At 44.0% G+C, this 23,229-nt stretch overlaps 1 protein-coding gene across 2 annotated transcripts in view; it reads left to right on the forward strand.

Annotated features, from left to right (window-relative positions):
• The window catches only part of LOC137423207 (myoferlin), a 213,775-nt gene extending 204,624 nt beyond the window's left edge, over positions 1–9,151 (forward strand). For both annotated transcript variants that reach the window (XM_068110102.2, XM_068110103.2), the window contains exon 54: positions 8,694–9,151. In XM_068110102.2, coding sequence (XP_067966203.2) covers positions 8,694–8,726 — 33 coding nt within the window. In that variant the 3' untranslated portion in view covers positions 8,727–9,151. The remainder of the gene's footprint in view (positions 1–8,693) is intronic.
• The last annotated feature ends 14,078 nt before the right edge of the window (positions 9,152–23,229 follow it).

A 23,229-nucleotide genomic window follows, 5' to 3' on the forward strand; every position in this document is an offset into this window, starting at 1 on the left:
GCCCAATTGATGACGTCATCGGTGACGTGGTTCGGCCGCCATCTTGGAAAAACCGAAAAACTTTGCACCTCTATATCTCCGAAAGTACTGAACAGAAAAAATTGAGACATGGCTCATTGTAAAGAACTCTCCATGGGGAATAAAATATGTTAATGATGACGTCATATGTCACGTGGTCGGCCGCCATCTTGGAAAAACGGCAAAAATTTTCACCACTATAACTCCAAAAGTGCTGAACAGAAAAAATTGAGACATGGCTCATTGTAAAGAACTCTCCATGGGGAATAAAATATGTTAATGATGACGTCATCAGTCACGTGGTCGGCCGCCATCTTGGAAAAACCGAAAAACTCTGCACCTCCACATCTCCAAAAGTCCTGAACAGAAAAAATTGAGGTATGGCTCATTGTAAAGAACTCTCCATGGGGAATAAAATATGTTAATGATGACGTCATGTATCACATAGTTCGGCCGCCATATTTGTTCTAAATGGCCGATAAAAAAGTACATTCCGGCAAGTCCTCGGTCTCTGACCGATTTTTCATTTGTCTGTCTGTCTGTCTGTCTGTCTGTCTGTCTGTCTGTTTGCAGCACTGCGTCTACACCGTTGCACGTAGAATCGCCAAACTTTGCACACATATTGGTCTTGCCCTGGAATAGACTGTGCCCAATTGATGACGTCATCGGTGACGTGGTTCGGCCGCCATCTTGGAAAAACCGAAAAACGTTGCACCTCTATATCTCCGAAAGTACTGAACAGAAAAAATTGAGACATGGCTCATTGTAAAGAACTCTCCATGGGGAATAAAATATGTTAATGATGACGTCATATGTCACGTGGTCGGCCGCCATCTTGGAAAAACGGCAAAATTTTGCACCACTATATCGCCAAAAGTGCTGAACAGAAAAAATTGAGACATGGCTCATTGTAAAGAACTCTCCATGGGGAATAAAATATGTTAATGATGACGTCATCAGTCACGTGGTCGGCTGCCATCTTGGAAAAACCGAAAAACCTAGCACCTCCATATCTCTGAAAGTGCTGAATAGAAAAAATTGAGACATGGCTCATTGTAAAGAACTCTCCATGGGGAATAAAATATGTTAATGATGTCATATGTCACGTGGTCGGCCGCCATCTTGGAAAAACCGAAAAACTCTGCACCTCCACATCTCCAAAAGTCCTGAATAGAAAAAATTGAGGCATGGCTCATTGTAAAGAACTCTCCATGGGGAATAAAATATGTTAATGATGACGTCATCGGTCACGTGGTTCGGCCGCCATATTTGTCCTAAATGGCAGATAAAAAAGTACATTCCGGCAAGTCCTCGGTCTCTGACCGATTTTTCATTACTTGCCGGAAAGGATTCCGGCAAGTATGTTGATCTGTTCGTTTGTTTGTCTGTTTGTTACTTGCCGGAAAAGATTCCGGCAAGTATGTTGATCTGTTCGTTTGTTACTTGCCGGAAAAATTTTCCGGCAAGTATGTTGATCTGTTCGTTTGTTACTTGCCGGAAAAAATTTTCCGGCAAGTATGTTGATCTGTTCGTTTGTTACTTGCCGGAAAATTTTTCCGGCAAGTATGTTGATCTGTTCGTTTGTTTGTCTGTCTGTCTGTCTGTCTGTCTGTTTGTCTGTCTGTTTGCAGCACTGCGTCTACACCGTTGCACGTAGAATCGCCAAACTTTGCACACATATTGGTCTTGCCCTGGAATAGACTGTGCCCAATTGATGACGTCATCGGTGACGTGGTTCGGCCGCCATCTTGGAAAAACCGAAAAACTTTGCACCTCTATATCTCCGAAAGTACTGAACAGAAAAAATTGAGACATGGCTCATTGTAAAGAACTCTCCATGGGGAATAAAATATGTTAATGATGACGTCATCAGTCACGTGGTTCGGTCGCCATCTTGGAAAAACGGCAAAACGTTGCGCCACTATATCTCCAAAAGTGCTGAACAGAAAAAATTGAGACATGGCTCATTGTAAAGAACTCTCCATGGGGAATAAAATATGTTAATGATGACGTCATATGTCACGTGGTCGGCCGCCATCTTGGAAAAAAGGCAAAACTTTGCACCACTATATCTCCAAAAGTGCTGAACAGAAAAAATTGAGACATGGCTCATTGTAAAGAACTCTCCATGGGGAATAAAATATGTTAATGATGACGTCATCAGTCACGTGGTCGGCCGCCATCTTGGAAAAACGGCAAAACTTTGCACCACGAAATCTCCAAAAGTGCTGAACAGAAAAAATTGAGACATGGCTCATTGTAAAGAACTCTCCATGGGGAATAAAATATGTTAATGATGATGTCATATGTCACGTGGTCGGCCGCCATCTTGGAAAAACGGCAAAACGTTGCACCACCATATCTCCAAAAGTGCTGAATAGAAAAAATTGAGACATGGCTCATTGGAAAGAACTCTCCATGGGGAATAAAATATGTTAATGATGACGTCATCGTTCACGTGTTTCGGCCGCCATCTTGGAAAAACGGCAAAACGTTGCACCACCATATCTCCAAAAGTGCTGAATAGAAAAAATTGAGACATGGCTCATTGGAAAGAACTCTCCATGGGGAATAAAATATGTTAATGATGACGTCATCAGTCACGTGGTTCGGTCGCCATCTTGGAAAAACGGCAAAACGTTGCGCCACTATATATCCAAAAGTGCTGAACAGAAAAAATTGAGACATGGCTCATTGTAAAGAACTCTCCATGGGGAATAAAATATGTTAATGATGACGTCATATGTCACGTGGTCGGCCGCCATCTTGGAAATGCGGCAAAACTTTGCACCACTATATCTCCAAAAGTGCTGAACAGAAAAAATTGAGACATGGCTCATTGTAAAGAACTCTCCATGGGGAATAAAATATGTTAATGATGACGTCATCAGTCACGTGGTCGGCCGCCATCTTGGAAAAACCGAAAAACCTAGCACCTACATATCTCCGAAAGTGCGGAATAGAAAATATTGAGACATGGCTCATTGTAAAGAACTCTCCATGGGGAATAAAATATGTTAATGATGATGTCATCGGTCACGTGGTTTGGCCGCCATCTTGGAAAAACCGAAAAACTGCACCTCCACATCTCCAAAAGTCCTGAATAGAAAAAATTGAGGCATGCCTCATTGTAAAGAACTCTCCATGGGGAATAAAATATGTTAATGATGACGTCATCGGTCACGTGGTTCGGCCACCATATTTGTCCTAAATGGCCGATAAAAAAGTACATTCCGGCAAGTCCTCGGTCTCTGATCTGTTTGTCTGTTTGTCTGTTTGCAGCACTGCGTCTACACCGTTGCACGTAGAATCGCCAAACTTTGCACACATATTGGTCTTGCCCTGGAATAGACTGTGCCCAATTGATGACGTCATCGGTGACGTGGTTCGGCCGCCATCTTGGAAAAACTTTGCACCTCTATATCTCCGAAAGTACTGAACAGAAAAAATTGAGACATGGCTCATTGTAAAGAACTCTCCATGGGGAATAAAATATGTAAATGATGACGTCATCAGTCACGTGGTTCGGTCGCCATCTTGGAAAAACCGAAAAAATTTGTACTTCTGTATCTCCAAAAGTGCTGAACAGAAAAAATTGAGACATGGCTCATTGTAAAGAACTCTCCATGGGGAATAAAATATGTTAATGATGACGTCATATGTCACGTGGTCGGCCGCCATCTTGGAAAAACGGCAAAACTTTGCACCACTATATCTCCAAAAGTCCTGAATAGAAAAATTGAGACATGGCTCATTGTAAACAACTCTCCATGGGGAATAAAATATGTTAATGCTGATGTCATATGTCACGTGGTCGGCCGCCATCTTGGAAAAACGGCAAAACTTTGCACCACTATATCTCCAAAAGTGCTGAACAGAAAAAATTTAGACATGGCTCATTGTAAAGAACTCTCCATGGGGAATAAAATTTGTTAATGATGACGTCATATGTCACGTGGTTCGGCCGCCATCTTGGAAAAACCGAAAAACTTAGCACCTCTATGTGTCCAAAAGTGCTGAATAGAAAAAATTGAGACATGCCTAATTGTAAAGAACTCTCCATGGGGAATAAAATATGTTAATGATGACGTCATCGGTCACGTGGTTCGGCCGCCATATTTGTCCTCAATGGCCAATAAAAAAGTACATTCCGGCAAGTCCTCGGTCTCTGACCGATTTTTCATCTGTCTGTTTGTCTGTTTTTCTGTCTGTCTGTTTGCAGCACTGCGTCTACACCGTTGCACGTAGAATCGCCAAACTTTGCATACATATTGGTCTTGCCCTGGAATAGACTGTGCCCAATTGATGACGTCATCGGTGACGTGGTTCGGCCGCCATCTTGGAAAAACCGAAAAACTTTGCACCTCTATATCTCCGAAAGTACTGAACAGAAAAAATTGAGACATGGCTCATTGTAAAGAACTCTCCATGGCGAATAAAATACGTAAATGATGACGTCATCAGTCACGTGGTTCTGGCGCCATCTTGGAAAAACCGAAAAACGTTGCGCCACTATATCTCCAAAAGTGCTGAACAGAAAAAATTGAGACTTGGCTCATTGTAAAGAACTCTCCATGGGGAATAAAATATGTTAATGATGACGTCATATGTCACGTGGTCGGCCGCCATCTTGGAAAAACGGCAAAAAATTTCACCACTATATCTCCAAAAGTGCTGAACAGAAAAAATTGAGACATGGCTCATTGTAAAGAACTCTACATGGGGAATAAAATATGTTAATGATGACGTCATCAGTCACGTGGTCGGCCGCCATCTTGGAAAAACCGAAAAACTCTGCACCTCCACATCTCCAAAAGTCCTGAACAGAAAAAATTGAGACATGGCTCATTGTAAAGAACTCTCCATGGGGAATAAAATGTGTTAATGATGACGTCATCGGTCACGTGGTTCGGCCGCCATATTTGTCCTAAATGGCCGATAAAAAAGTACATTCCGGCAAGTCCTCGGTCTCTGACCGATTTTTCATCTGTCTGTCTGTTTGTCTGTTTGCAGCACTACGTCTACACCGTTGCACGTAGAATCGCCAAACTTGGCACACATATTGGTCTTGCCCTCTAATATACTGTGCCCAAATGATGACGTCATCGGTCACGTGGTTCGGCCGCCATCTTGGAAAAACCGAAAAAAATTGCACCTCGATATCTCAAAGTGCTGAACTGAAAAAATTGAGACATGGCTCATTGTGAAGAACTCTCCATGGGGAATAAAACATGTTAATGATGACGTCATCAGTCACGTGGTTCGGCCGCCATCTTGGAAAAACCGAAAAAATTTGCACCTCCATATCTCCAAAAGTACTGAACAGAAAAAATTGAGACATGGCTCATTGTAAAGAACTCTCCATGGGGAATGAAATATGTTAATGATGACGTCATAGGTCACGTGATTCGGCCGCCATCTTGGAAAAACGGCAAAAAAATTGCACCGCTATATCTCCAAAAGTACTGAACAGAAAAAATTGAGACATGGCTCATTGTAAAGAACTCTCCATGGGGAATAAAATATCTTAATGATGACGTCATCAGTCACGTGGTCGGCCGCCATCTTGGAAAAACGGCAAAACTTTGCACCACTATATCTCCAAAAGTGCTGAACAGAAAAAATTGAGACATGGCTCATTGTAAAGAACACTCCATGGAGAATAAAATATGTTAATGACGTCATCGGTCACGTGGTTCGGCCGCCATCTTGGAAAAACCGAAAAACTTTGCACTTCTATATCTCCGAAAGTACTGAACAGAAAAAATTGAGACATGGCTCATTGTAAAGAACTCTCCATGGGGAATAAGATATGTTAATGATGACATCATCAGTCACGTGGTCGGCCGCCATCTTGGAAAAACGGCAAAACTTTGCACCACAAAATCTCCAAAAGTGCTGAACAGAAAAAATTGAGACATGGCTCATTGTAAAGAACTCTCCATGGGTAATAAAATATGTTAATGATGACGTCATCAGTCACGTGGTTCGGCCGCCATCTTGGAAAATGGCAAAATTTTGCACCACTATATCTCCAAAAGTGCTGAACAGAAAAAATTGAGACATGGCTCATTGTAAAGAACTCTCCATGGGGAATAAAATGTTAGTGATGACGTCATTGGTCACGTGGTTCGGCCGCCATCTTGGAAAAAGTTTGCACCGCTATATCTCCGAAAGTACAGAACAGAAAAAATTGAGACATGGCTCATTGTAAAGAACTCTCCATGGGGAATAAAATATGTTAATGATGACGTCATCAGTCACGTGGTTCGGCCGCCATCTTGGAAAAACCTAAAAACTTTGCACCTCCATATCTCTGAAAGTACTGAATAGAAAAAATTGAGACATGGCTCATTGTAAAGAACTCTTGATGGGGAATAAAATATGTTAATGATGACGTCATCAGTTACGTAGTTCGGCCGCCATCTTGGAAAAACCGAAAAACCTACCACCTCCATATCTCCCAAAGTGCTGAATAGAAAAAATTGAGACGTGACTCATTGTAAAGAACTCTCCATGGGGAATAAAATATGTTAATGATGGCGTCATAGGTCACGTGGTTCGGCCGCCATCTTGGAAAAACCGAAAAACGTTGCACCTCCATATCTCCAAAAATGCTCAATATAAAAAATTGAGACATGGCTCATTGTAAAGAACTCTCCATGGGGAATAAAATATGTTCATGATGACATCATCGGTCACGTGGTTCGGCCGCCATATTTGTCCTAAATGGCCGATAAAAAAGTAAATTCCGGCAAGTCCTCGGTCTCTGACCGATTTTTCATCTGTCTGTTTGTCTGTCTGTTTGTCTGTTTGTCTCTGTCTGTCTGTTTGTCTGTCTGTTTGTCTATTTGACTGTCTGTTTGTTACTTTGGCAAAAAAGACATTTTTTGACAAGAATGTTGATCACTCCAGTTTGTGTGCGTTTGTGTGTTTGTCTGTCCGCTCACTTATACATCCTACAGGTCACAATTTTAAACAGATCTTCATGAAATTTCACCTAATAGTAGAGTTCGTGGTCTGACAAAATCCTATACATTTTTAAGGTCAAACGGTCAACCACTTTTTTCTTATTTCTAAAATCCTCAATTTTCAGCTGATTAATTTGAGATTTGAATAGGATTTACATTTTACATATCAGCTAACAGAATTCAACCACCAACTATTTTGGAGATAAACATAGGCCAAAAGGTCAACATAGGCCAAAAGGTCAACAACCTTTTCACATTTCTAAAATCCTCAATTTTCATCCGATTGACTTGAAATTTGAATAGGATTTTCATATCAGCTAACTGAATTTAACCACCAACTATTTGTGCGATCAACATAGGTCTCAAGGTCAACATAGACAAAAGGTCAACCACTTTTTTACGATTTTCTAAAATGCTCAATTTTCATCCGATTGACTTGAAATATGAATAGGATTTACATATCAGCTTACAGAAACCAACCACCAAACAATTTTTGAGGTCAATATAGGCCAAAAGGTCAACATAGGCCAAATTTCTAAAATTGTCAATTTTCATCCTATTAACTTATAATTTGAAAACTATTTGCATATCAGGTCACTGAATTCAACCACCAATTATTTGTGAGGTAAAAAGGATGCTCTACTGAGTGCCATTCTGCTTTATTCTCTTTTGCCAAATGTCACTCTATGAGTGATTTTTCATTTGTTTCTGTTTGTCCACACAGAATAAATATGATTTTCTCTGCAATCATTGGTCCAATTGACAGGAAATTTTCACCACAGGTGCATCTCCTTCAGTATCATTTTTTTTCCTGTTAATTATGATATCATAGTTCATGTGGTACAAGCGCCATCTTGGAAAAACCGAAAAACCTTGCACCTCTATCTCCGAAAGCGCTCCATAGAAAAAATGGAATCATGGCTCATTGTAAAGAACTCTCCATGGGGAATAACATATGTAAATGATGATGTCATAGGTGCCTCCATTATGACGTCATAATTCGACAAGTACAAAACTTCATCCGATCAAGATGAAATTTCTTGAGCGTCATCTAGGGATAAATTGGTGGGTGAAAGAAAGATAATTTCATCAGTCACGTGGTTCGGCCGCCATATTTGTTTTAACACAAAAAAGCCTTACAAACCAGTAAAAACACATCCTGGTGAGGGTCTGCAATCTCTGATTGCTGTTGTTTTATGCTTATGTACTTGGAAAGTTTAGATATTGCATGAATTGATTTTTGATCAAATTTTGCAGTCTTACAAGTTTAACGCAGTATTTAACATTTACTTTCGGGTGGTATGAATTGTTGGCATGATTTATGTAAACTAAATTTCCAAAAGCTGCTGTTATGACATTTTCAAATGATACTTGGAAATTATTTATAACTCACAAAAAGACCCAAAAAGTAATGCAAACCTTTACCCATGATTAACAAGTCATCCTTCATTTGGATGCTTCTATATCATTCATGTTACTGAAAATTCAAATGATGTTTAAGGCTTTATTATATACTTTTTGACAATGTGCAACTGCGTTATCTCATCTTTGCTTTTTCCGAATCCTTGTTTGTTGTTATTGTGGTCGAAGAGTAGTAGATGTTGCTGCATGATGGCAGTGTAGCTGGATTTTAAATATTTTTCATATTTTCAGCAAAAGTTGAACTACATGTTTTGTAACAATTTCCGATGTTTCTCTTTACAGAATTACTCTGCAGAGAAAATTATTCTTGGGTGAGGGGTCTTCATGCAATTCTTTGGTGCTGCTCAAGAGAAACTATAATGTACCTATGTTGTCGACACTGCTCCAGCTTCATATAAATATGATTGCAAATTTTATCTTTGCAATTGTGCATGTCTGTTTTCAAGGTTAAAATTTATTGAGCTGTTCTGATCAAGCATTGTTACATGTCTGAGGAAAGGTATTTGGTGGATTATAATGGGAAAGGCATATTTTTCAATGTTGGGGAGCAATTATGACTTTTTTCTTTTTTTTCTTAAATTTTATTTTTATTTTCTTCAAATATTGGTGTTTATATGTAATGTATTACAGTCCAATGTTGCACTGAATTACAAATTGCCAAAGAAAATGCAATCAATGACTGGTATCTGTACTGAACTTCTGGTGTTTTTGTGGTATACAATAAAGTATGGTTTTGAAAACATGGGCCTGAATTTTCTCAACCAAATGTTGATAATGGTGTTAATCACGATGGAAAAGTTTTTGTTTTTTTCAGGCGTAGCCTGTAGGGCAATTCCGTTGAGAACAGAATTCGTCTGTCCGTATGTTTTATGTATGTATGTATGTATGTATGTATGTATGTATGTATGTATGTCTGTCCCATCCGCCAGAATTTTGCGGGGTTATTACTTTAAAATTCATTTTCTCTGCAACCATTGATCCGATTGACACAACATTTTCACCATCGGAGCACCTCCTCATGTAGAAATTTTAAATGATAATTATGACGTCATAAGTCACGTGGTACCAGCGCCATCTTGGAAAAACCGAAAAACTTTGCACCTCTATGACAAACCGCTCCATGGAAAAAAAAAATGAAAGGTAGCTCATTGTAAAGTACTCTTCATGGGAAATAACATATTTCGTGTCCTGGACCCCAAGAGGACAAATGGCCAAAATGAGCTTTACCTCCTAGTTGTATACCCAACTTGGTGGCAGTGACATGCGTGGGATGGTTCAAGGTCTTACCTGATCGGGAACACACGCAGGGGTTATCCGATCCCCACAGACACATAAACCAGGACAAGAAAAGTCGAATTCAACAAATAATGATTTAAGGAAAATCAATACACCGTTTGCCCTTCACGTGACTCGTGGTGGTCCCTCTCGGCTCTCCCCCCGTTGGTATTTTTGTGCACATAAGATTGTTCACGGTTCTGTTTAAATAGTATTTAAATATGTATAACCTTTCCCCTTCAGTGTTTTACTCAGTGGTATTTTACAACACGCTGTTTTTCTTCCTATTTAAAAGGCTTTTCTCAATTTCCTCTCCAACTCATTCCACCTCAAAAAAAAGAAATTCAATATCTTATACGTCTCCCTCACTACATGGTCTAAATTCACATTCATTCCATCCCTCCTCCATCATTCTGAACCGGATTGCTAACTTGAAAATCACAACAAACCCAATTTGTTTTCAATGTTCGTCTTTCATTAATCATCCACTTTCTAAACTCCCCTCTTGCCCCTCCCATCCAAATCCCTCCCCTTGCACCTACACTCCTAAACTCCCCCCCTACCCCTCCACTCCTGAACTCCCCCCTTGCCCTTCCACTCCTGAACTCCCCCCTTGCCCTTCCCCTCCTAAACTCCCCCCTCACTCCTCCCCTTCAAAACTCCCCCCCAACCCCTCCCATTCAAATCTCCCCCCCATACCATTCCTCTCCAATTCTCCCTCCTCCCCCCTCCTCCTCAAAGCTGCCTCCTCCCCACTTCGTCTCCCTTCTATCTCATACCTCCACCCCCCCCAACCTTCTTCTTTCCTCTGCCCCCCCTCAAACAACCCCTCACTGTGCCTCATCCCTTCACCTTCAAACCTTTCATCCTCCTCATCCTTCCCTTTCTTGGAACTCTTCTGCAATCGCTGACACACTAACAACTGCTCTCTCTACCTCCCCCTCTCATCCGTCATCTTACCCTACTCCTCCCCTCCCCTGTCCTGTACCCGATGCTCCCCCTCTCTCTTCATTAACGGTATGGACCTCAAACATCCGGGGCCTTCGCTCTAACCTGACTGATCTCTCCATACAGGTTGCTTCTGACAATCCAGACTTGATCTGCTTAACAGAGACTTTCGTCCTTCAAGATGTCTCTGATTCCTTAATATCTCTTCCTGGTTACTCCCTCCTCCGGTATGATAGACCTGAGCCTCGGCCTGGTGGTGGGGTGGCTATCTTTATCAAAAACTCTCTTCCTCACTCTCCTTGCACTGCCCTCTCTCCTCCTCACCCCCAGGAGTACCTCTGGCTGCGGCTTCCTCTCCGCTCCCACCTTTTGTTCATATGTGTTCTGTACCGTCCCCCAAACAGTGATGACTCCATCTACATTTCACTGTCTGACAACATGGACCAACTTCTATCCACTCATCCCAACTCTCTCTTCCTCATATGTGGTGACTTCAATTGTCATCATGCCACCTGGTTGGGTGTGGGTTCCTCTCTCACCAGTCATGGCACCTCAGCAAAGGACTTCTGTGACTCACTGGGATTGACACAATCTGTCAATTTCCCGACCCGGATCTCAGCCAATGGAGTATCTTCTCTTCTAGACTTGGTTATGACTAACTTCCCTGCTAATGTCTGCAGCTCTTCTTCTGCTCCAATCGGTTCTTCTGATCATGTGCTTGTCAAAGTGGACATCTCTCTGGCCATTCTCAGAGAGCCTCCTCAGCGTCGACGAGTCTGGCATTTCACTCAGGCCGACTGGGACGGTCTTCAAGCAGCCATCAATCGTCTGGATTGGTCTCCCATCTCCACTGCCTCTGACATCAATTCTTCCTGGGAATTCTTCCAAAGCAAACTGTTCTCTCTCATGCACAGATTTATCCCATCTCACCTTCAGTTGTCTTACCCTTCCTCCCGTCCATGGTACACTGAATCTTGTGGTGAGGCAGTTGCCCTGAAACAACTTGCCTTTGCCTCTTGGAAGGCTAATCCAACTGAAGGAAATCTCAGTTCCTTCCACCAAGCTCGGAACAAGTGTGTGTCTACCCTCAGGAGTGCCAGGAAGCACTATCTCTCCTCACTCAAGAATGAACTCTCAAACCTGTCTCCTTCCTCCAAATCCTGGTGGCGTCTGGTCAAATCCGTTTCTGGTGTTTGTTCCCCCTCCATCCCCTCCCTTACCTCAAATGGCCACACAGTTGACATCGCACGTGACAAAGCCGAATGCCTCAACTCTGTGTTTGCCTCAAAATCCTTAGTCCCAAACCCATCTCTCTCTGTTCCCACCTTTCCCAGTCGAACCAAACTGCTCCTGGACTCTGTGACCTTCTCTCCTGACAAGGTGGAGGAGTTTTTGTCAAACCTCGACTCTGATTCTGCAACTGGACCAGATGGCATCAGCCCACGGGTCCTAAAATCCTGCTCTGCCACTCTATCTCACACTCTCTCTGTTCTTTTCACCCTATCTTTTGCCCAAGGTCATCTGCCAGCATCCTGGAAATCAGCAAACATTACCGCTTTACACAAAAAAGGTGCAAAAACAGATCCTTGCAACTACAGACCAATCAGCCTGCTCCCAATTATCAGCAAAGTCATGGAATCCATCATTGCTTCGGATATGAAATCTTTCCTCTTCTCCAATGGCTTGATCTCTGATCATCAATTTGGTTTCAGACCAGGTCACTCTACTCTGGACATGCTGCTTCTGCTGTCTCAACAATGGATGGAGGTCCTCAATGCCAAACAGGAAATCAGAGCCGTCTCCCTTGACATATCACGTGCCTTCGATACGGTCTGGCACCCAGCTCTGCTCACCAAACTCTCCTCCTATGGTATCCATGGAAATCTCCATGCATGGCTTGCGGACTTCCTCTCTGGTCGTAGTCAACGTGTGGCCCTGAATGGATTTCTCTCATCTCCCCTTCCCGTTCAGGCTGGAGTTCCCCAAGGCAGTGTGCTGGGCCCTGTGCTTTTTCTGGTCTTTATCAATGATCTCTCCGACTCTCTGGAAAATCCTCTGTATCTCTTTGCTGATGACTCCACTCTCTGCCGCTCCATTCCTCTTCCCTCAGATCGGCAGTCTGCAGCCTCCTCACTCTCTGAAGACCTGGACAAAATCACAGACTGGTCAAACATGTGGAACATGTCTTTCAATCCTGACAAATCTCACACTCTTACTATGTCTCTCCGAAAAGATCGACTGGACAACCCTCCCATCTACTTTCTCAACAATCCTCTCCAAGAAGTTCTGTCGCTCAAGCTTTTGGGTCTCACCATCTGCCATGATCTTTCTTGGGAAAACCACATTTCCAAGCTGGCCTCCAAAGCCAGTCGCCGACTGGGCATCCTCCGTCGTGTGAAGTCCTTCCTAGGCACACCTGAGCTCCTCACCACATACAAGGCTTTCATCCGCAGCTCAATGGAATACTGTTCTCCCCTATGGGCCGGTGCTCCTGCCTCACACCTGGCTCGGCTTCACGCTGTTGAATCCAAAGCTTTCAGAATCATTGGAATCTCCCGCGATGAAGCTATCTCTGAGGGCCTTTCACTCACTCACCGCAGGCAGGTAGGTGGTCTTTCTGTCTTCTACCGACTCCTCTCCGGCCTTGCTCCCCCAGCTCTCTCTGTGCTCTGTCCCCCAAATATTCCTACAGGTCGCACAAGATCTGCCAGCCACCCTCTGATGGTTAAACTGCCGAAATCTCGGCTCTCTGCTCACCTTCACTCTTTCATTCCTCTTTTCTCCCGCCTCTGGAACAAACTCCCACACTCACTTCAATCACACTCCTCCCTCCAGGTCTTCAAAACAGCTGTTCACCACCATCTCTTATCTTCCCCCATCCAAAACATTGATCTTTTCTACCCCCACTAATTCACCCCAGATCCACCTTGTTTGAAATTCCAACTTCTTTCCTGGAAGTCTTGGCAGTGTCCATATGTTTCATACCTCTCCCACCCCCCCCCCCCACCCCTTCCCATGCCTTCCCCCCAAAGCCCTCTCCCTCCCACAGTTCTCTCGATGTTTCCATGTCTCTCGGTCCCTGCTCTCAAATGTTGTTTGTGTCCTTCCTCCTCTCCCCATCTTGTCTACCGCTCCCGATGTTATTTGTTTTGTGTGTCTGTTTGTCTTTCTGTGTGATTAATGTTCGCTCTTTCACGAGCCTCGATCTTGTATACAAAAAAAAAAAAAAAAAAAAAATACAAAAAAATGAAAAAGGATTGAGGTAAAACTAAAATTCCTAGGTTGAGGATCCTCTATTCCGACTCGTATACAGACAAGGGAATAATAAAAGAAAATTAGAACTGCCACTTTACAACTGCTGGCAGTGATGACCGGTTTCCTCCACCTTCCCGGTTTCATTAAACCCTGCTTTTGATACAACCCCACTTTCATTGGACATGCTTTGACACAACCCCCTTGGATACAACCCTGATACACCTATGACATCAACATTAACATGTTTTATTCCCCATGGAGAGTTCTTTCCAATGAGCCATGTCTCAATTTTTTCTATTCAGCGCTTTCCGAGATATGGAGGTGCAAAGTTTTTCGATTTTTCCAAGATGGCGGCCGAAGCACGTGACCTATGACATCATAATTATCATTAAAATTGGTGTCAATTGTTACGGATCTGTTGATGTTACACATTGTTAAGGCAATTGTTACGGATCTCGAAGTACGGCACTCCCGTTAGCAAGGGGGGTTAATCCCCTTGTCTTGTTAAGCTGGCCATCTCCGGTCCTGGAACTATCCCACTCCTTTGCGGGATGAAATTGGCCAGGGTGATTGGTCAAAGGTTTCCCAAATACCTTCACCAATCTCCGCAAAGCAGGGAGATGAGTCCCTGCTCGAACCGCGGATGTGATGGTAATTGCCGAGCGGTTTAGCAATCCACGATCCGAGGCGTTAGCAAAAAGACTAACCCGATTCTGAGCGGTTTCTATATCGTGCCACCGATATTCAATGGGGAAAAGACAAAGACGATCGGACGAGAGGCAACGAAAGAATAATAAGGGTGAAGGAAGAACAAATATGGTTTATTAACTATCTAAAAGAGGAAATGAAAGGCAAGAAGAATATACAAAAGAGGGAAATAAAAGGACATAGGGCAACCTTATACACTCTTATATAACACACCCATGACGATACAAACACACTTACACGAATGGGGTGGTGGTGGTGAGAAGGAAGAGAAGGATCCGAGCAGATGTTTCCAGGCTCCGGGTCCGCCGTGAAGAATGGCAGGCAGCTGGTGTCGTTGGCGCGTGACCGGACCTTACAAATGCGAGGGGCGGGGGATCTCCGTACATATAGCGTGCCGAATGCTCTCAAAACCATGGCAGTTCATATCATACGATCGTCCCAAGTGATCCTCCATGCAAGGTTCTTATCATTCACCGCCTCTGCGCTGTTCGCTCAAGCTTGCCAATCACCTGCCGATCTTCTCTCCTCTCTTGATCATCTGCTCTCTCCCCCGCATCAGCCGATCTCCCCGCATCTGCGACTGGACCTTACAAATGAGAGGGGCGGGGGATCTCTGTACGTATAGCATGCCGAACGCTCTCAAAACCACGGCAGTTCGTATCGAAAACGATCGTCCCAAACAATCCTCCGCGCAATGTTCTTATATTCGCCGCCTCTGCGCTGTTCTCTCGAGTTTGCAGATCCTCTGCCGATCTTCTCTCCTCGCATCTGCCGATCTCCCCCGCATCTGCGATCTCCCCTGCATCTGCCTTCACCAGCTGCCTGCCATTCTTCGCGGCGGACCCGGAGCCTGGAACCATCTGCTTGGACCCTTCTCTTTCTTCCCACCACCACCACCCCATTCGTGTAAGTGTGTTTGTATTGTCATGGGCGTGTTATATAAGAGTGTATAAGGTTGCCCTATGTCCTTTTATTTCCTCCTTCTTGTATATTCCCTTCTTCCGTTTCCTCTTGTAGTTAGCAAATAAACCATATATGTTCTTCCTTCGCCCTTCTTATTCTTTGGTTCCTCTCATCCGATCGCTTTAGTCTTTTCCCAATTGAATACCTGTGGCATGATTAGAACCGCTCAGAATCGGGTTAGTTTTATTGCTAACGGCTCGAACCTCGGATTGCTAAACTGCTCGGCAAAATTCCATCTTGTCCGTGGCTCGGGCAGAAGTAGCGCCCTGCTTTGCGGTGAGGTTGGCGAAGGTATCTGGGACGCCATTGACGAGTCACCCTGGTCAACCTCAACCCCGCAAAGGAGCGCGATACCTCCTAGGACTCTGACGGCCAGTGTAATAGATGAGGGGATTAAACCCCCCCCCCCCTCGGTAAGGGGAGCGCCGTAAACCGAGATCCGCAACAATCCGACACCAATTAAAATTGGTGTTCTCGGCTTCCCTCCCCCCCCCATCGGTGTTTTGTGAATTTAAGTTCTTTCCTTCGCTGTATTGCTTATTTCTTAGATTTTCTCTTCTCCCCCTAACTTCCCCGAACATCGACCACTTGTCTAACGTTTTAAATACCGTCTGGCAAATACCGTAATTAATCGTGTTCTGCTCCTCGTGTACGGCCATGTACCGCCGTCTGTGTTTGTTGGCTTAAGTCCCCTACTTCGTGTTTTGCTTGGCTCTTAGATTTTTCCCTTCTACCCTGAACATAATACTCTGACGTTTTTAATCCCCACCCCCCCCCCCCCCAAAATAAATAAATAAATAAATAAATAACCAATAACATTTATTTTCCTTTCTCCACGTGTGCTGTTGTCTCATCCTGTACTTCTGTCCAGGTGTGCTGTTCGCCCCGCCCCCATGATCTTCTTGCCATCCACCTTTTGCCCTGTTCAGGTGACTCGTGGTGGTCCCTCTCAGCCCTCCCCCCGTTGGAATTTTGTGCATTTAAGATTGTTCACGGTTCTGTTTAAATATTATTTAAATATGTTTAAACTTTCCCCTTCAGTGTTTTATTCAGTGGTATATTACAACACGCTGTTTTTCTTCATATTTAAAAGGCTTCTTTCAATTTCCTCTCCAACTCATTCCACTTCAAAAAAAATAAATTCAATCCCTTATAACTCTAAATCACTGCATGCTCTAAATTCACATTCATTCCATCCCTCCTCCATCGTTCTTAATCGGATTGCTGACTTGAAAATCACAATAAACACAATTTCTTATCAATGTTCGTCTTTCATTAATCATCCACTTTCTAAACTCCCCTCTTGCTCCTCCCCTCCAAATCCCCCCCCCTTGCCCCTACACTCCTAAACTCCCCCCTTGCCCCTCCTCCTAAACTCCCCCCTTGCCCTTCCCCTCCTGAACTCCCCCCTTGCCCCTCCCCTCCAAATCCCCCCCTTGCCCCTACACTGCTAAACTCCCCCCTTGCCCCTCCCCTCATAAACTCCCCCCTCACTCCTCCCCATAAAAACTCCCCCCCCAACCCCTCCCATTCAAATCTCCTCCCATACCATTCCTCTCCAATTCTCCCTCCCCCTACTCCTCCTCAAAGCTGCCTCCTCCCCTTCTACTTTCCTCTGCCCCCCCCTCAAACAACCCCTCACTGTGCCTCATCCCTTCACCATCAAACCTTTCGTTCTCCTCATCCTTCCCTTTCTTGTAACTCTTCTGTAATCTCTGACACACTATGAACTGCTCTCCCTACCTCCCCCTCTCATCCTTCATCTTACCCTACCTCTCCCCTCCCCTGTCTTGTACCCGATGCTCCCCCTCTCTCTTCATTAACGGTATGGACCTCAAACATCTGGGGCATTCGCTCAAACCTGACTGATCTCTCCATACAGGTTGCTTCTGACAATCCAGACTTGATCTGCTTAACAGAAACTTTCCTCCTTCAAGATGTCTCTGATTCCTTAATATCTCTTCCTGGGTACTCCCTCCTCCGGTATGATAGACCTGAGCCTCGACCTGGTGGTGGGGTGGCTATCTTTATCAAAAACTCTCTTCCTCACTCTCCTTGCACTGCCCTCTCTCCACCTCACCCCCAGGAGTACCTCTGGCTATGGCTTCCTCTCCGCTCCCACCTTTTGTTCATATGTGTTTTGTACAGTCCTCCAAACAGTGATGACTCCATTTACATTTCACTGTCTGACAACATGGACCAACTTCTATCCACTCATCCCAACTCTCTCTTCCTCATATGTGGCGACTTCAACTGTCATCATGCCAGCTGGCTGGGTGTGGGTTCATCTCTCACCAGCCATGGCACCTCAGCAAAGGACTTCTGCGACTCACTGGGATTGACACAATCTGTCAATTTCCTGACCCGGATCTCAGCCAATGGTGTATCTTCTCTTCTAGACTTGTTATGACAAACTTACCTGCTAATGTCTGCTTCTCTTCTTCTGCCCCAATCAGTTCTTCTGATCATGTGCTTGTTAAAGTGGACATCTCTCTGGCCATTCTCAGAGAGCCTCCTCAGCGTCACCGAGTCTGGCATTTCACTCAGGCCGACTGGCACGGTCTTCAAGCAGCCATCAATCATCTGGACTGGGCTCCCATCTCAACTGCCTCTGACATCAACTCATCCTGGGAATTCTTCCAAAGCAAACTGCTCTCTCTCATGCACAGATTTATCCCATCTCGTCTTCAGTTGTATTACCCTTTCTCCCATCCATGGTACACTGAATCTTGTGGTGAGTCAGTTGCCCTGAAACAACTTGCCTTTGCCTCTTGGAAGGCTAATCCAACTGAAGGCAATCTCAGTTCCTTCCACCAAGCTCGGAACAAGTGTGTCTACCCTCAGGAGTGCCAGGAGGCACTATCTCTCGACACTCAAGAATGAACCCTCAAACCTGTCTCCTTCCTCCAAATCCTGGTGGTGTCTGGTCAAATCCGTTTCTGGTGTTTGTTCCGCAGCCACCCCCTCCCTTACCTCAAATGGCTATACAGTTGACACTGCATGTGACAAAGCCGAATGTCTCAACTTTGTGTTTGCCTCAAAATCTTGTGTCCCAAACCCATCTCTCTCTGTTCCCACCTTACCCAGTCGAACCCAACTGCTCCTGGACTCTGTGTCCTTCTCTCCTGACAAGGTGGAGGAGTTTTTGTCAAACCTCGACTCTGATTCTGCAACTGGACCAGACGGCATAAGCCCACGGGTCCTAAAATCCTGCTCTGCCGCTCTATCTCACCCTCTCTCTGTTCTTTTCACCCTCTGTTTTGCTCAAGGTCATCTGCCAGCATCCTGGAAATCAGCAAACATTACCACTTTACACAAAAAAGGTGCAAAAACAGATCCTTGCAACTACAGACCAATCAGCCTGCTCCCAATTATCAGCAAAGTCATGGAATCCGTCATTGCTTCGGATATCAAATCCTTCCTCTTCTCCAATGGCTTGATCTCCGATCATCAATTTGGATTCAGACCAGGTCATTCTACTCTGGGCATGCTGCTTCTGCTGTCTCAACAATGGATGGAGGTCCTCAATGCCAAACAGGAAATCAGAGCCGTCTCCCTTGACATATCACATGCCTTCGATACGGTCTGGCACCCAGCTCTGCTCACCAAACTCTCCTCCTGTGGTATCCATGGAAATCTCCATGCATGGCTTGCGGACTTCCTCTCTGGTCGAAGACAACGTGTGGCCCTGAATGGATTTCTCTCATCTCCCCTTCCTGTTCAGGCTGGAGTTCCCCAAGGCAGTGTTCTGGGCCCTGTGCTTTTTCTGGTCTTTATCAATGATCTCTCCGACTCTCTGGAAAATCCTCTCCATCTCTTTGCTGATGACTCCACTCTCTGCTGCTCCATTCCTCTTCCCTCAGATCGGCAGTCTCCAGCCTCCTCGCTCTCTGAAGACCTGGACAACATTACAGACTGGTCACACAAGTGGAACATGTCTTTCAATCCTGACAAATCTCACACTCTTACTTTGCCTCTCCGAAAAGATCGACTGGACAACCCTCCCATCTACTTTCTCAACAAGCCTCTCCAAGAAGTTCTGTCGCTCAAGCTTTTGGGTCTCATTTATCTGCCATGTTCTTTCTTGGGAAAACCACATTTCCAAGCTGGCCTCCAAAGCCAGTCGCCGACTGGGCATCCTCTGTCGTGCGAAGTCCTTCCTCGGCACACCTGAGCTCCTCACCACATACAAGGCTTTCATCCGCAGCTCAATGGAACACTGTTCTCCCCTATGGGCCAGTGCTCCTGCCTCACTCCTAGCTCGGCTTCACGCTGTAGAAACCAAAGCTTTCAGAATCATTGGAATCTCCCGTGATGAAGCTATCTCCGAGGGCCTTTCACTCACTCACCGCAGACAGGTAGGTGGTCTTTCTGTCTTCAACCGACTCCTCTCCGGCCTTGCTCCCCCAGCTCTCTGTGCTTTGTCCCCCAAATATTCCGACAGGTCGCACAAGATCTGCCAGCAACCCTCTGATGGTTAAACTGCCGAAATCTCCGCTCTCTGCTCACCTTCCCTCTTTCATGCCTCTTTTCTCCCGCCTCTGGAACAAACTCCCACACTCCCTTCAATCCCACTCCTCCCTCCAGGTCTTTAAAACAGCAGTTCACCACCATCTCTTATCTTTCTCCATCCTTGGAGAAATATACCTGTCTTGTGTACCTCCATATCTTGGTATACCTGTCTTGCCTCCCCCCAAGCCCTCTCCCTCCCACACATCTCCCGATGTCCCTGCTCTCAAATGTTGTGTTTGTGTGCTTCCTCCCCTTCTCTCCCCATCTTGTCTGCCGCTCCCCTTTTTATATACTTTGTTTGTTTGATTTGTTTGTTTGATAAATGTTAGCTCTTTCACGAGCCTCGATTCTGTATGCAAAAAAAGTAAAAATAAAATAAAATCCAAAACCTTGATCTTTTCTACCCCCACTAATTCACCCCAGATCCACCTTGTCTGAAATTCCAAGTTCTTTCAAGTCCTGGCAGTGTTCATATGTTTTATATCTTTGCCCCCCCCCCCTCTTCCCATGCCTCCCCCCTCCCCAAAGCCCTCTCCCTCCCACAGATCTCTCGATGTCCCTGCTCTCAGATGTTGTTTTTGTGTTCCTCCCCCTCTCGCCCTATCTTGTCTACCACTCCTCATGTTATATGTTTTATGTGTCGGTTTGTCTTTCTGTGTGATTAATGTTGGCTCTTTCACGAGCCTCGATCTTGTATACAAAAAAAAAATAAAAAAATGCTACAGGTGGAGTTGCATCTATGGTGAAAATTTCCTGTTAATCGGACCAATGGTTGCAGACAAAATCATATTTAATCTGTACAGACAAACTGACTCAAATGCAATGCCCTCTCCTCTGGCGAGGGTAATTGGTTTAGAAAAAAATAATAATGATGTCATCGGTCACGTGGTTCAGCCACTATATTTGTTTTAACACAAAAGTCTTAAAAACCACTGAAAATACATCCTGGCGAAGGTTTGCAATCTCTGATTGCTCTTTTTCTTGTTTTGTTTTGTAATCCCCTTTTTCAAAAAAGAGGATTGATGGGTATTTACCATATAAAATACAGTGTTTGTACATTTCTACTGATGGCTTTCCCCCCCCTCATACGGAAGATTTGAGTAGAGTTTTCAAAGGCCAATCTTTGAACATGACTGTTCACTGCAGTATATTTTTGAGGATAAAACAAACTCGAAAAACATTTTCCATAAGAGTAATTACGTTTCTTCTATTGGAGTTGTAGACCGTGACAGTGACTTGTAAGCCAAGCCTCAAGGGCGGTGTACAGAAGTGTTTTAAAGTACCGTACCAATAAATACAAAGTTCAGGGAGGTGAAATTCGCTGCATGTGATGTGCAACACACGCAGAATAAAACGATTGTTCATTTACGGCCGTATGATGTCGAATAAATAAAGAAGGACACCTAACATAAGCACCCCTGATGCAAGGCTGAGGCTTTAGACTTTGGCATGCTCACAAGGCTGTAATGTCGAATAAACTGTTCCAACCCGTCATATTTGACGGGCTTTGTACTGGTATATAAATAACAGATAGATTGGATGGGCTCAGAAATATGTTGACATTTTGGGCATTAATCCTTCATCGGAGCAGAATAACACCCAAATCCTCAGCTTCTTGTTGCTTCCCGTGCTAGTTAACACATCGATGAACCTTTTGTTGATTGCAAAAATTGTTCTATCTGCATTACCTTACAACTAATGTAATGCTGTGATAAATTACTTCTGCCCTCATGATTCTGTCAGGATTCCTCATGTATCACCTCATATATCATATGTACGAGTATCGTAGACGGTAAACATACCTGCAGTTTTTCTTATGTATTTATTATTCTTTCTGGATTTACAATAAATAACGATGGTTGTTTTCTAAACTTGACTTAGCGAAGTTATATGAACATGCTTCTCCTCGATTTGAGAAGCTAGAGCTGAAAAATATGAATAATTAAAGAAAACGTCGTAATGCGCAAATAGTGTTATTTTGGCAATTCGATAAAAAAAACGTCTGAACAAGCAACGTTTCTTTATTCCAATTGAGGGATTAACCAAACATACACATGGCTTTGATGAGTAAGCAGTCATGGTTAATGCATTTCCTATTTTAAACCCACATCCTTCAAGGTTTGCAAGCTTTGGGAACACAAATGGAAACGTTGTTATACTGCATTTTCAAAAGAAATGTGAAAAAAAATCCTGAGGTTCTAAACAAATCATTCATTTTATTTAATGGCAGTAACTAATCCACATTCGTTTTATTACAAGTCTATCTTAATCATTTTGAATGAAAGCATTAATGCTGAAAATAAGTATCTTAATCATTTTGAATGAAAGCATTAATGCTGAAAAGACAGTAAAAAAAAAAAGGCTTAATTTTGTACTTTGCAGTAATGTTTGTACGTTTTTTTGTTTTTTTTTTTCCCCCCAAACTAGACACTGTATTACTTTGAAATCCGTGCGATATCCAAGATGAGCTCAGCGGATGCATCTCAGCCTCTTGCCTTCGTTTAGTACACGTATATTTTTAGGAGTTTGTACATGTTCAAATTCAAGACCAAGGCATTTAAACAGTGCATGTGGACGAATTCCAACGACATTAGTACACGAGTTCAGAGAACACCTCACCCCGTGCAGTCTTGAGAAAAATGACACGGGAATGACATGACATGATTTCAATTGTCACCATGCGAGTTGGCTGGGTGTGGGTACCGCTCTCACCAGCCATGGCTCTTCAGCAAAGGACTTCTGCGACTCACTGGGACTGACACAATCTGTCAATTTCCCGACCCGGATCTCAGTCAACGGAGCATCTTCTCTTCTGGACTTGGTTATGACTAACTTCCCTGAAAATGTCTGCTGCTCTTCTTCTGCTCCAATCGGCTCATCTGATCATGTGCTTCTTAAAGTGGACATCTCTCTGACCATTCTCAGAGAGCCTCCTCAGCGTCGACGAGTCTGGCATTTCACTCATGCCAACTGGCACGGACTTCAAGCAGCCATCAATCATCTGGACTGGTCTCCCATCTCTACCGCCTCTGACACAACTTATCAGGGGAATTCTTCCAAAGTCATGCACAGATTTATCCCATCTCGTCTTCAGTTGTCATACCCTTCCTACCGTCCATGGTACACGGAATCTTGTGGTGAGGCTGTTGCCCAGAAA

Source organism: Myxine glutinosa, chromosome 3, assembly GCF_964187855.1.
Source record: "Myxine glutinosa chromosome 3, kmMyxGlut1.1, whole genome shotgun sequence".
NCBI lineage: Eukaryota > Metazoa > Chordata > Myxini > Myxiniformes > Myxinidae > Myxine > Myxine glutinosa.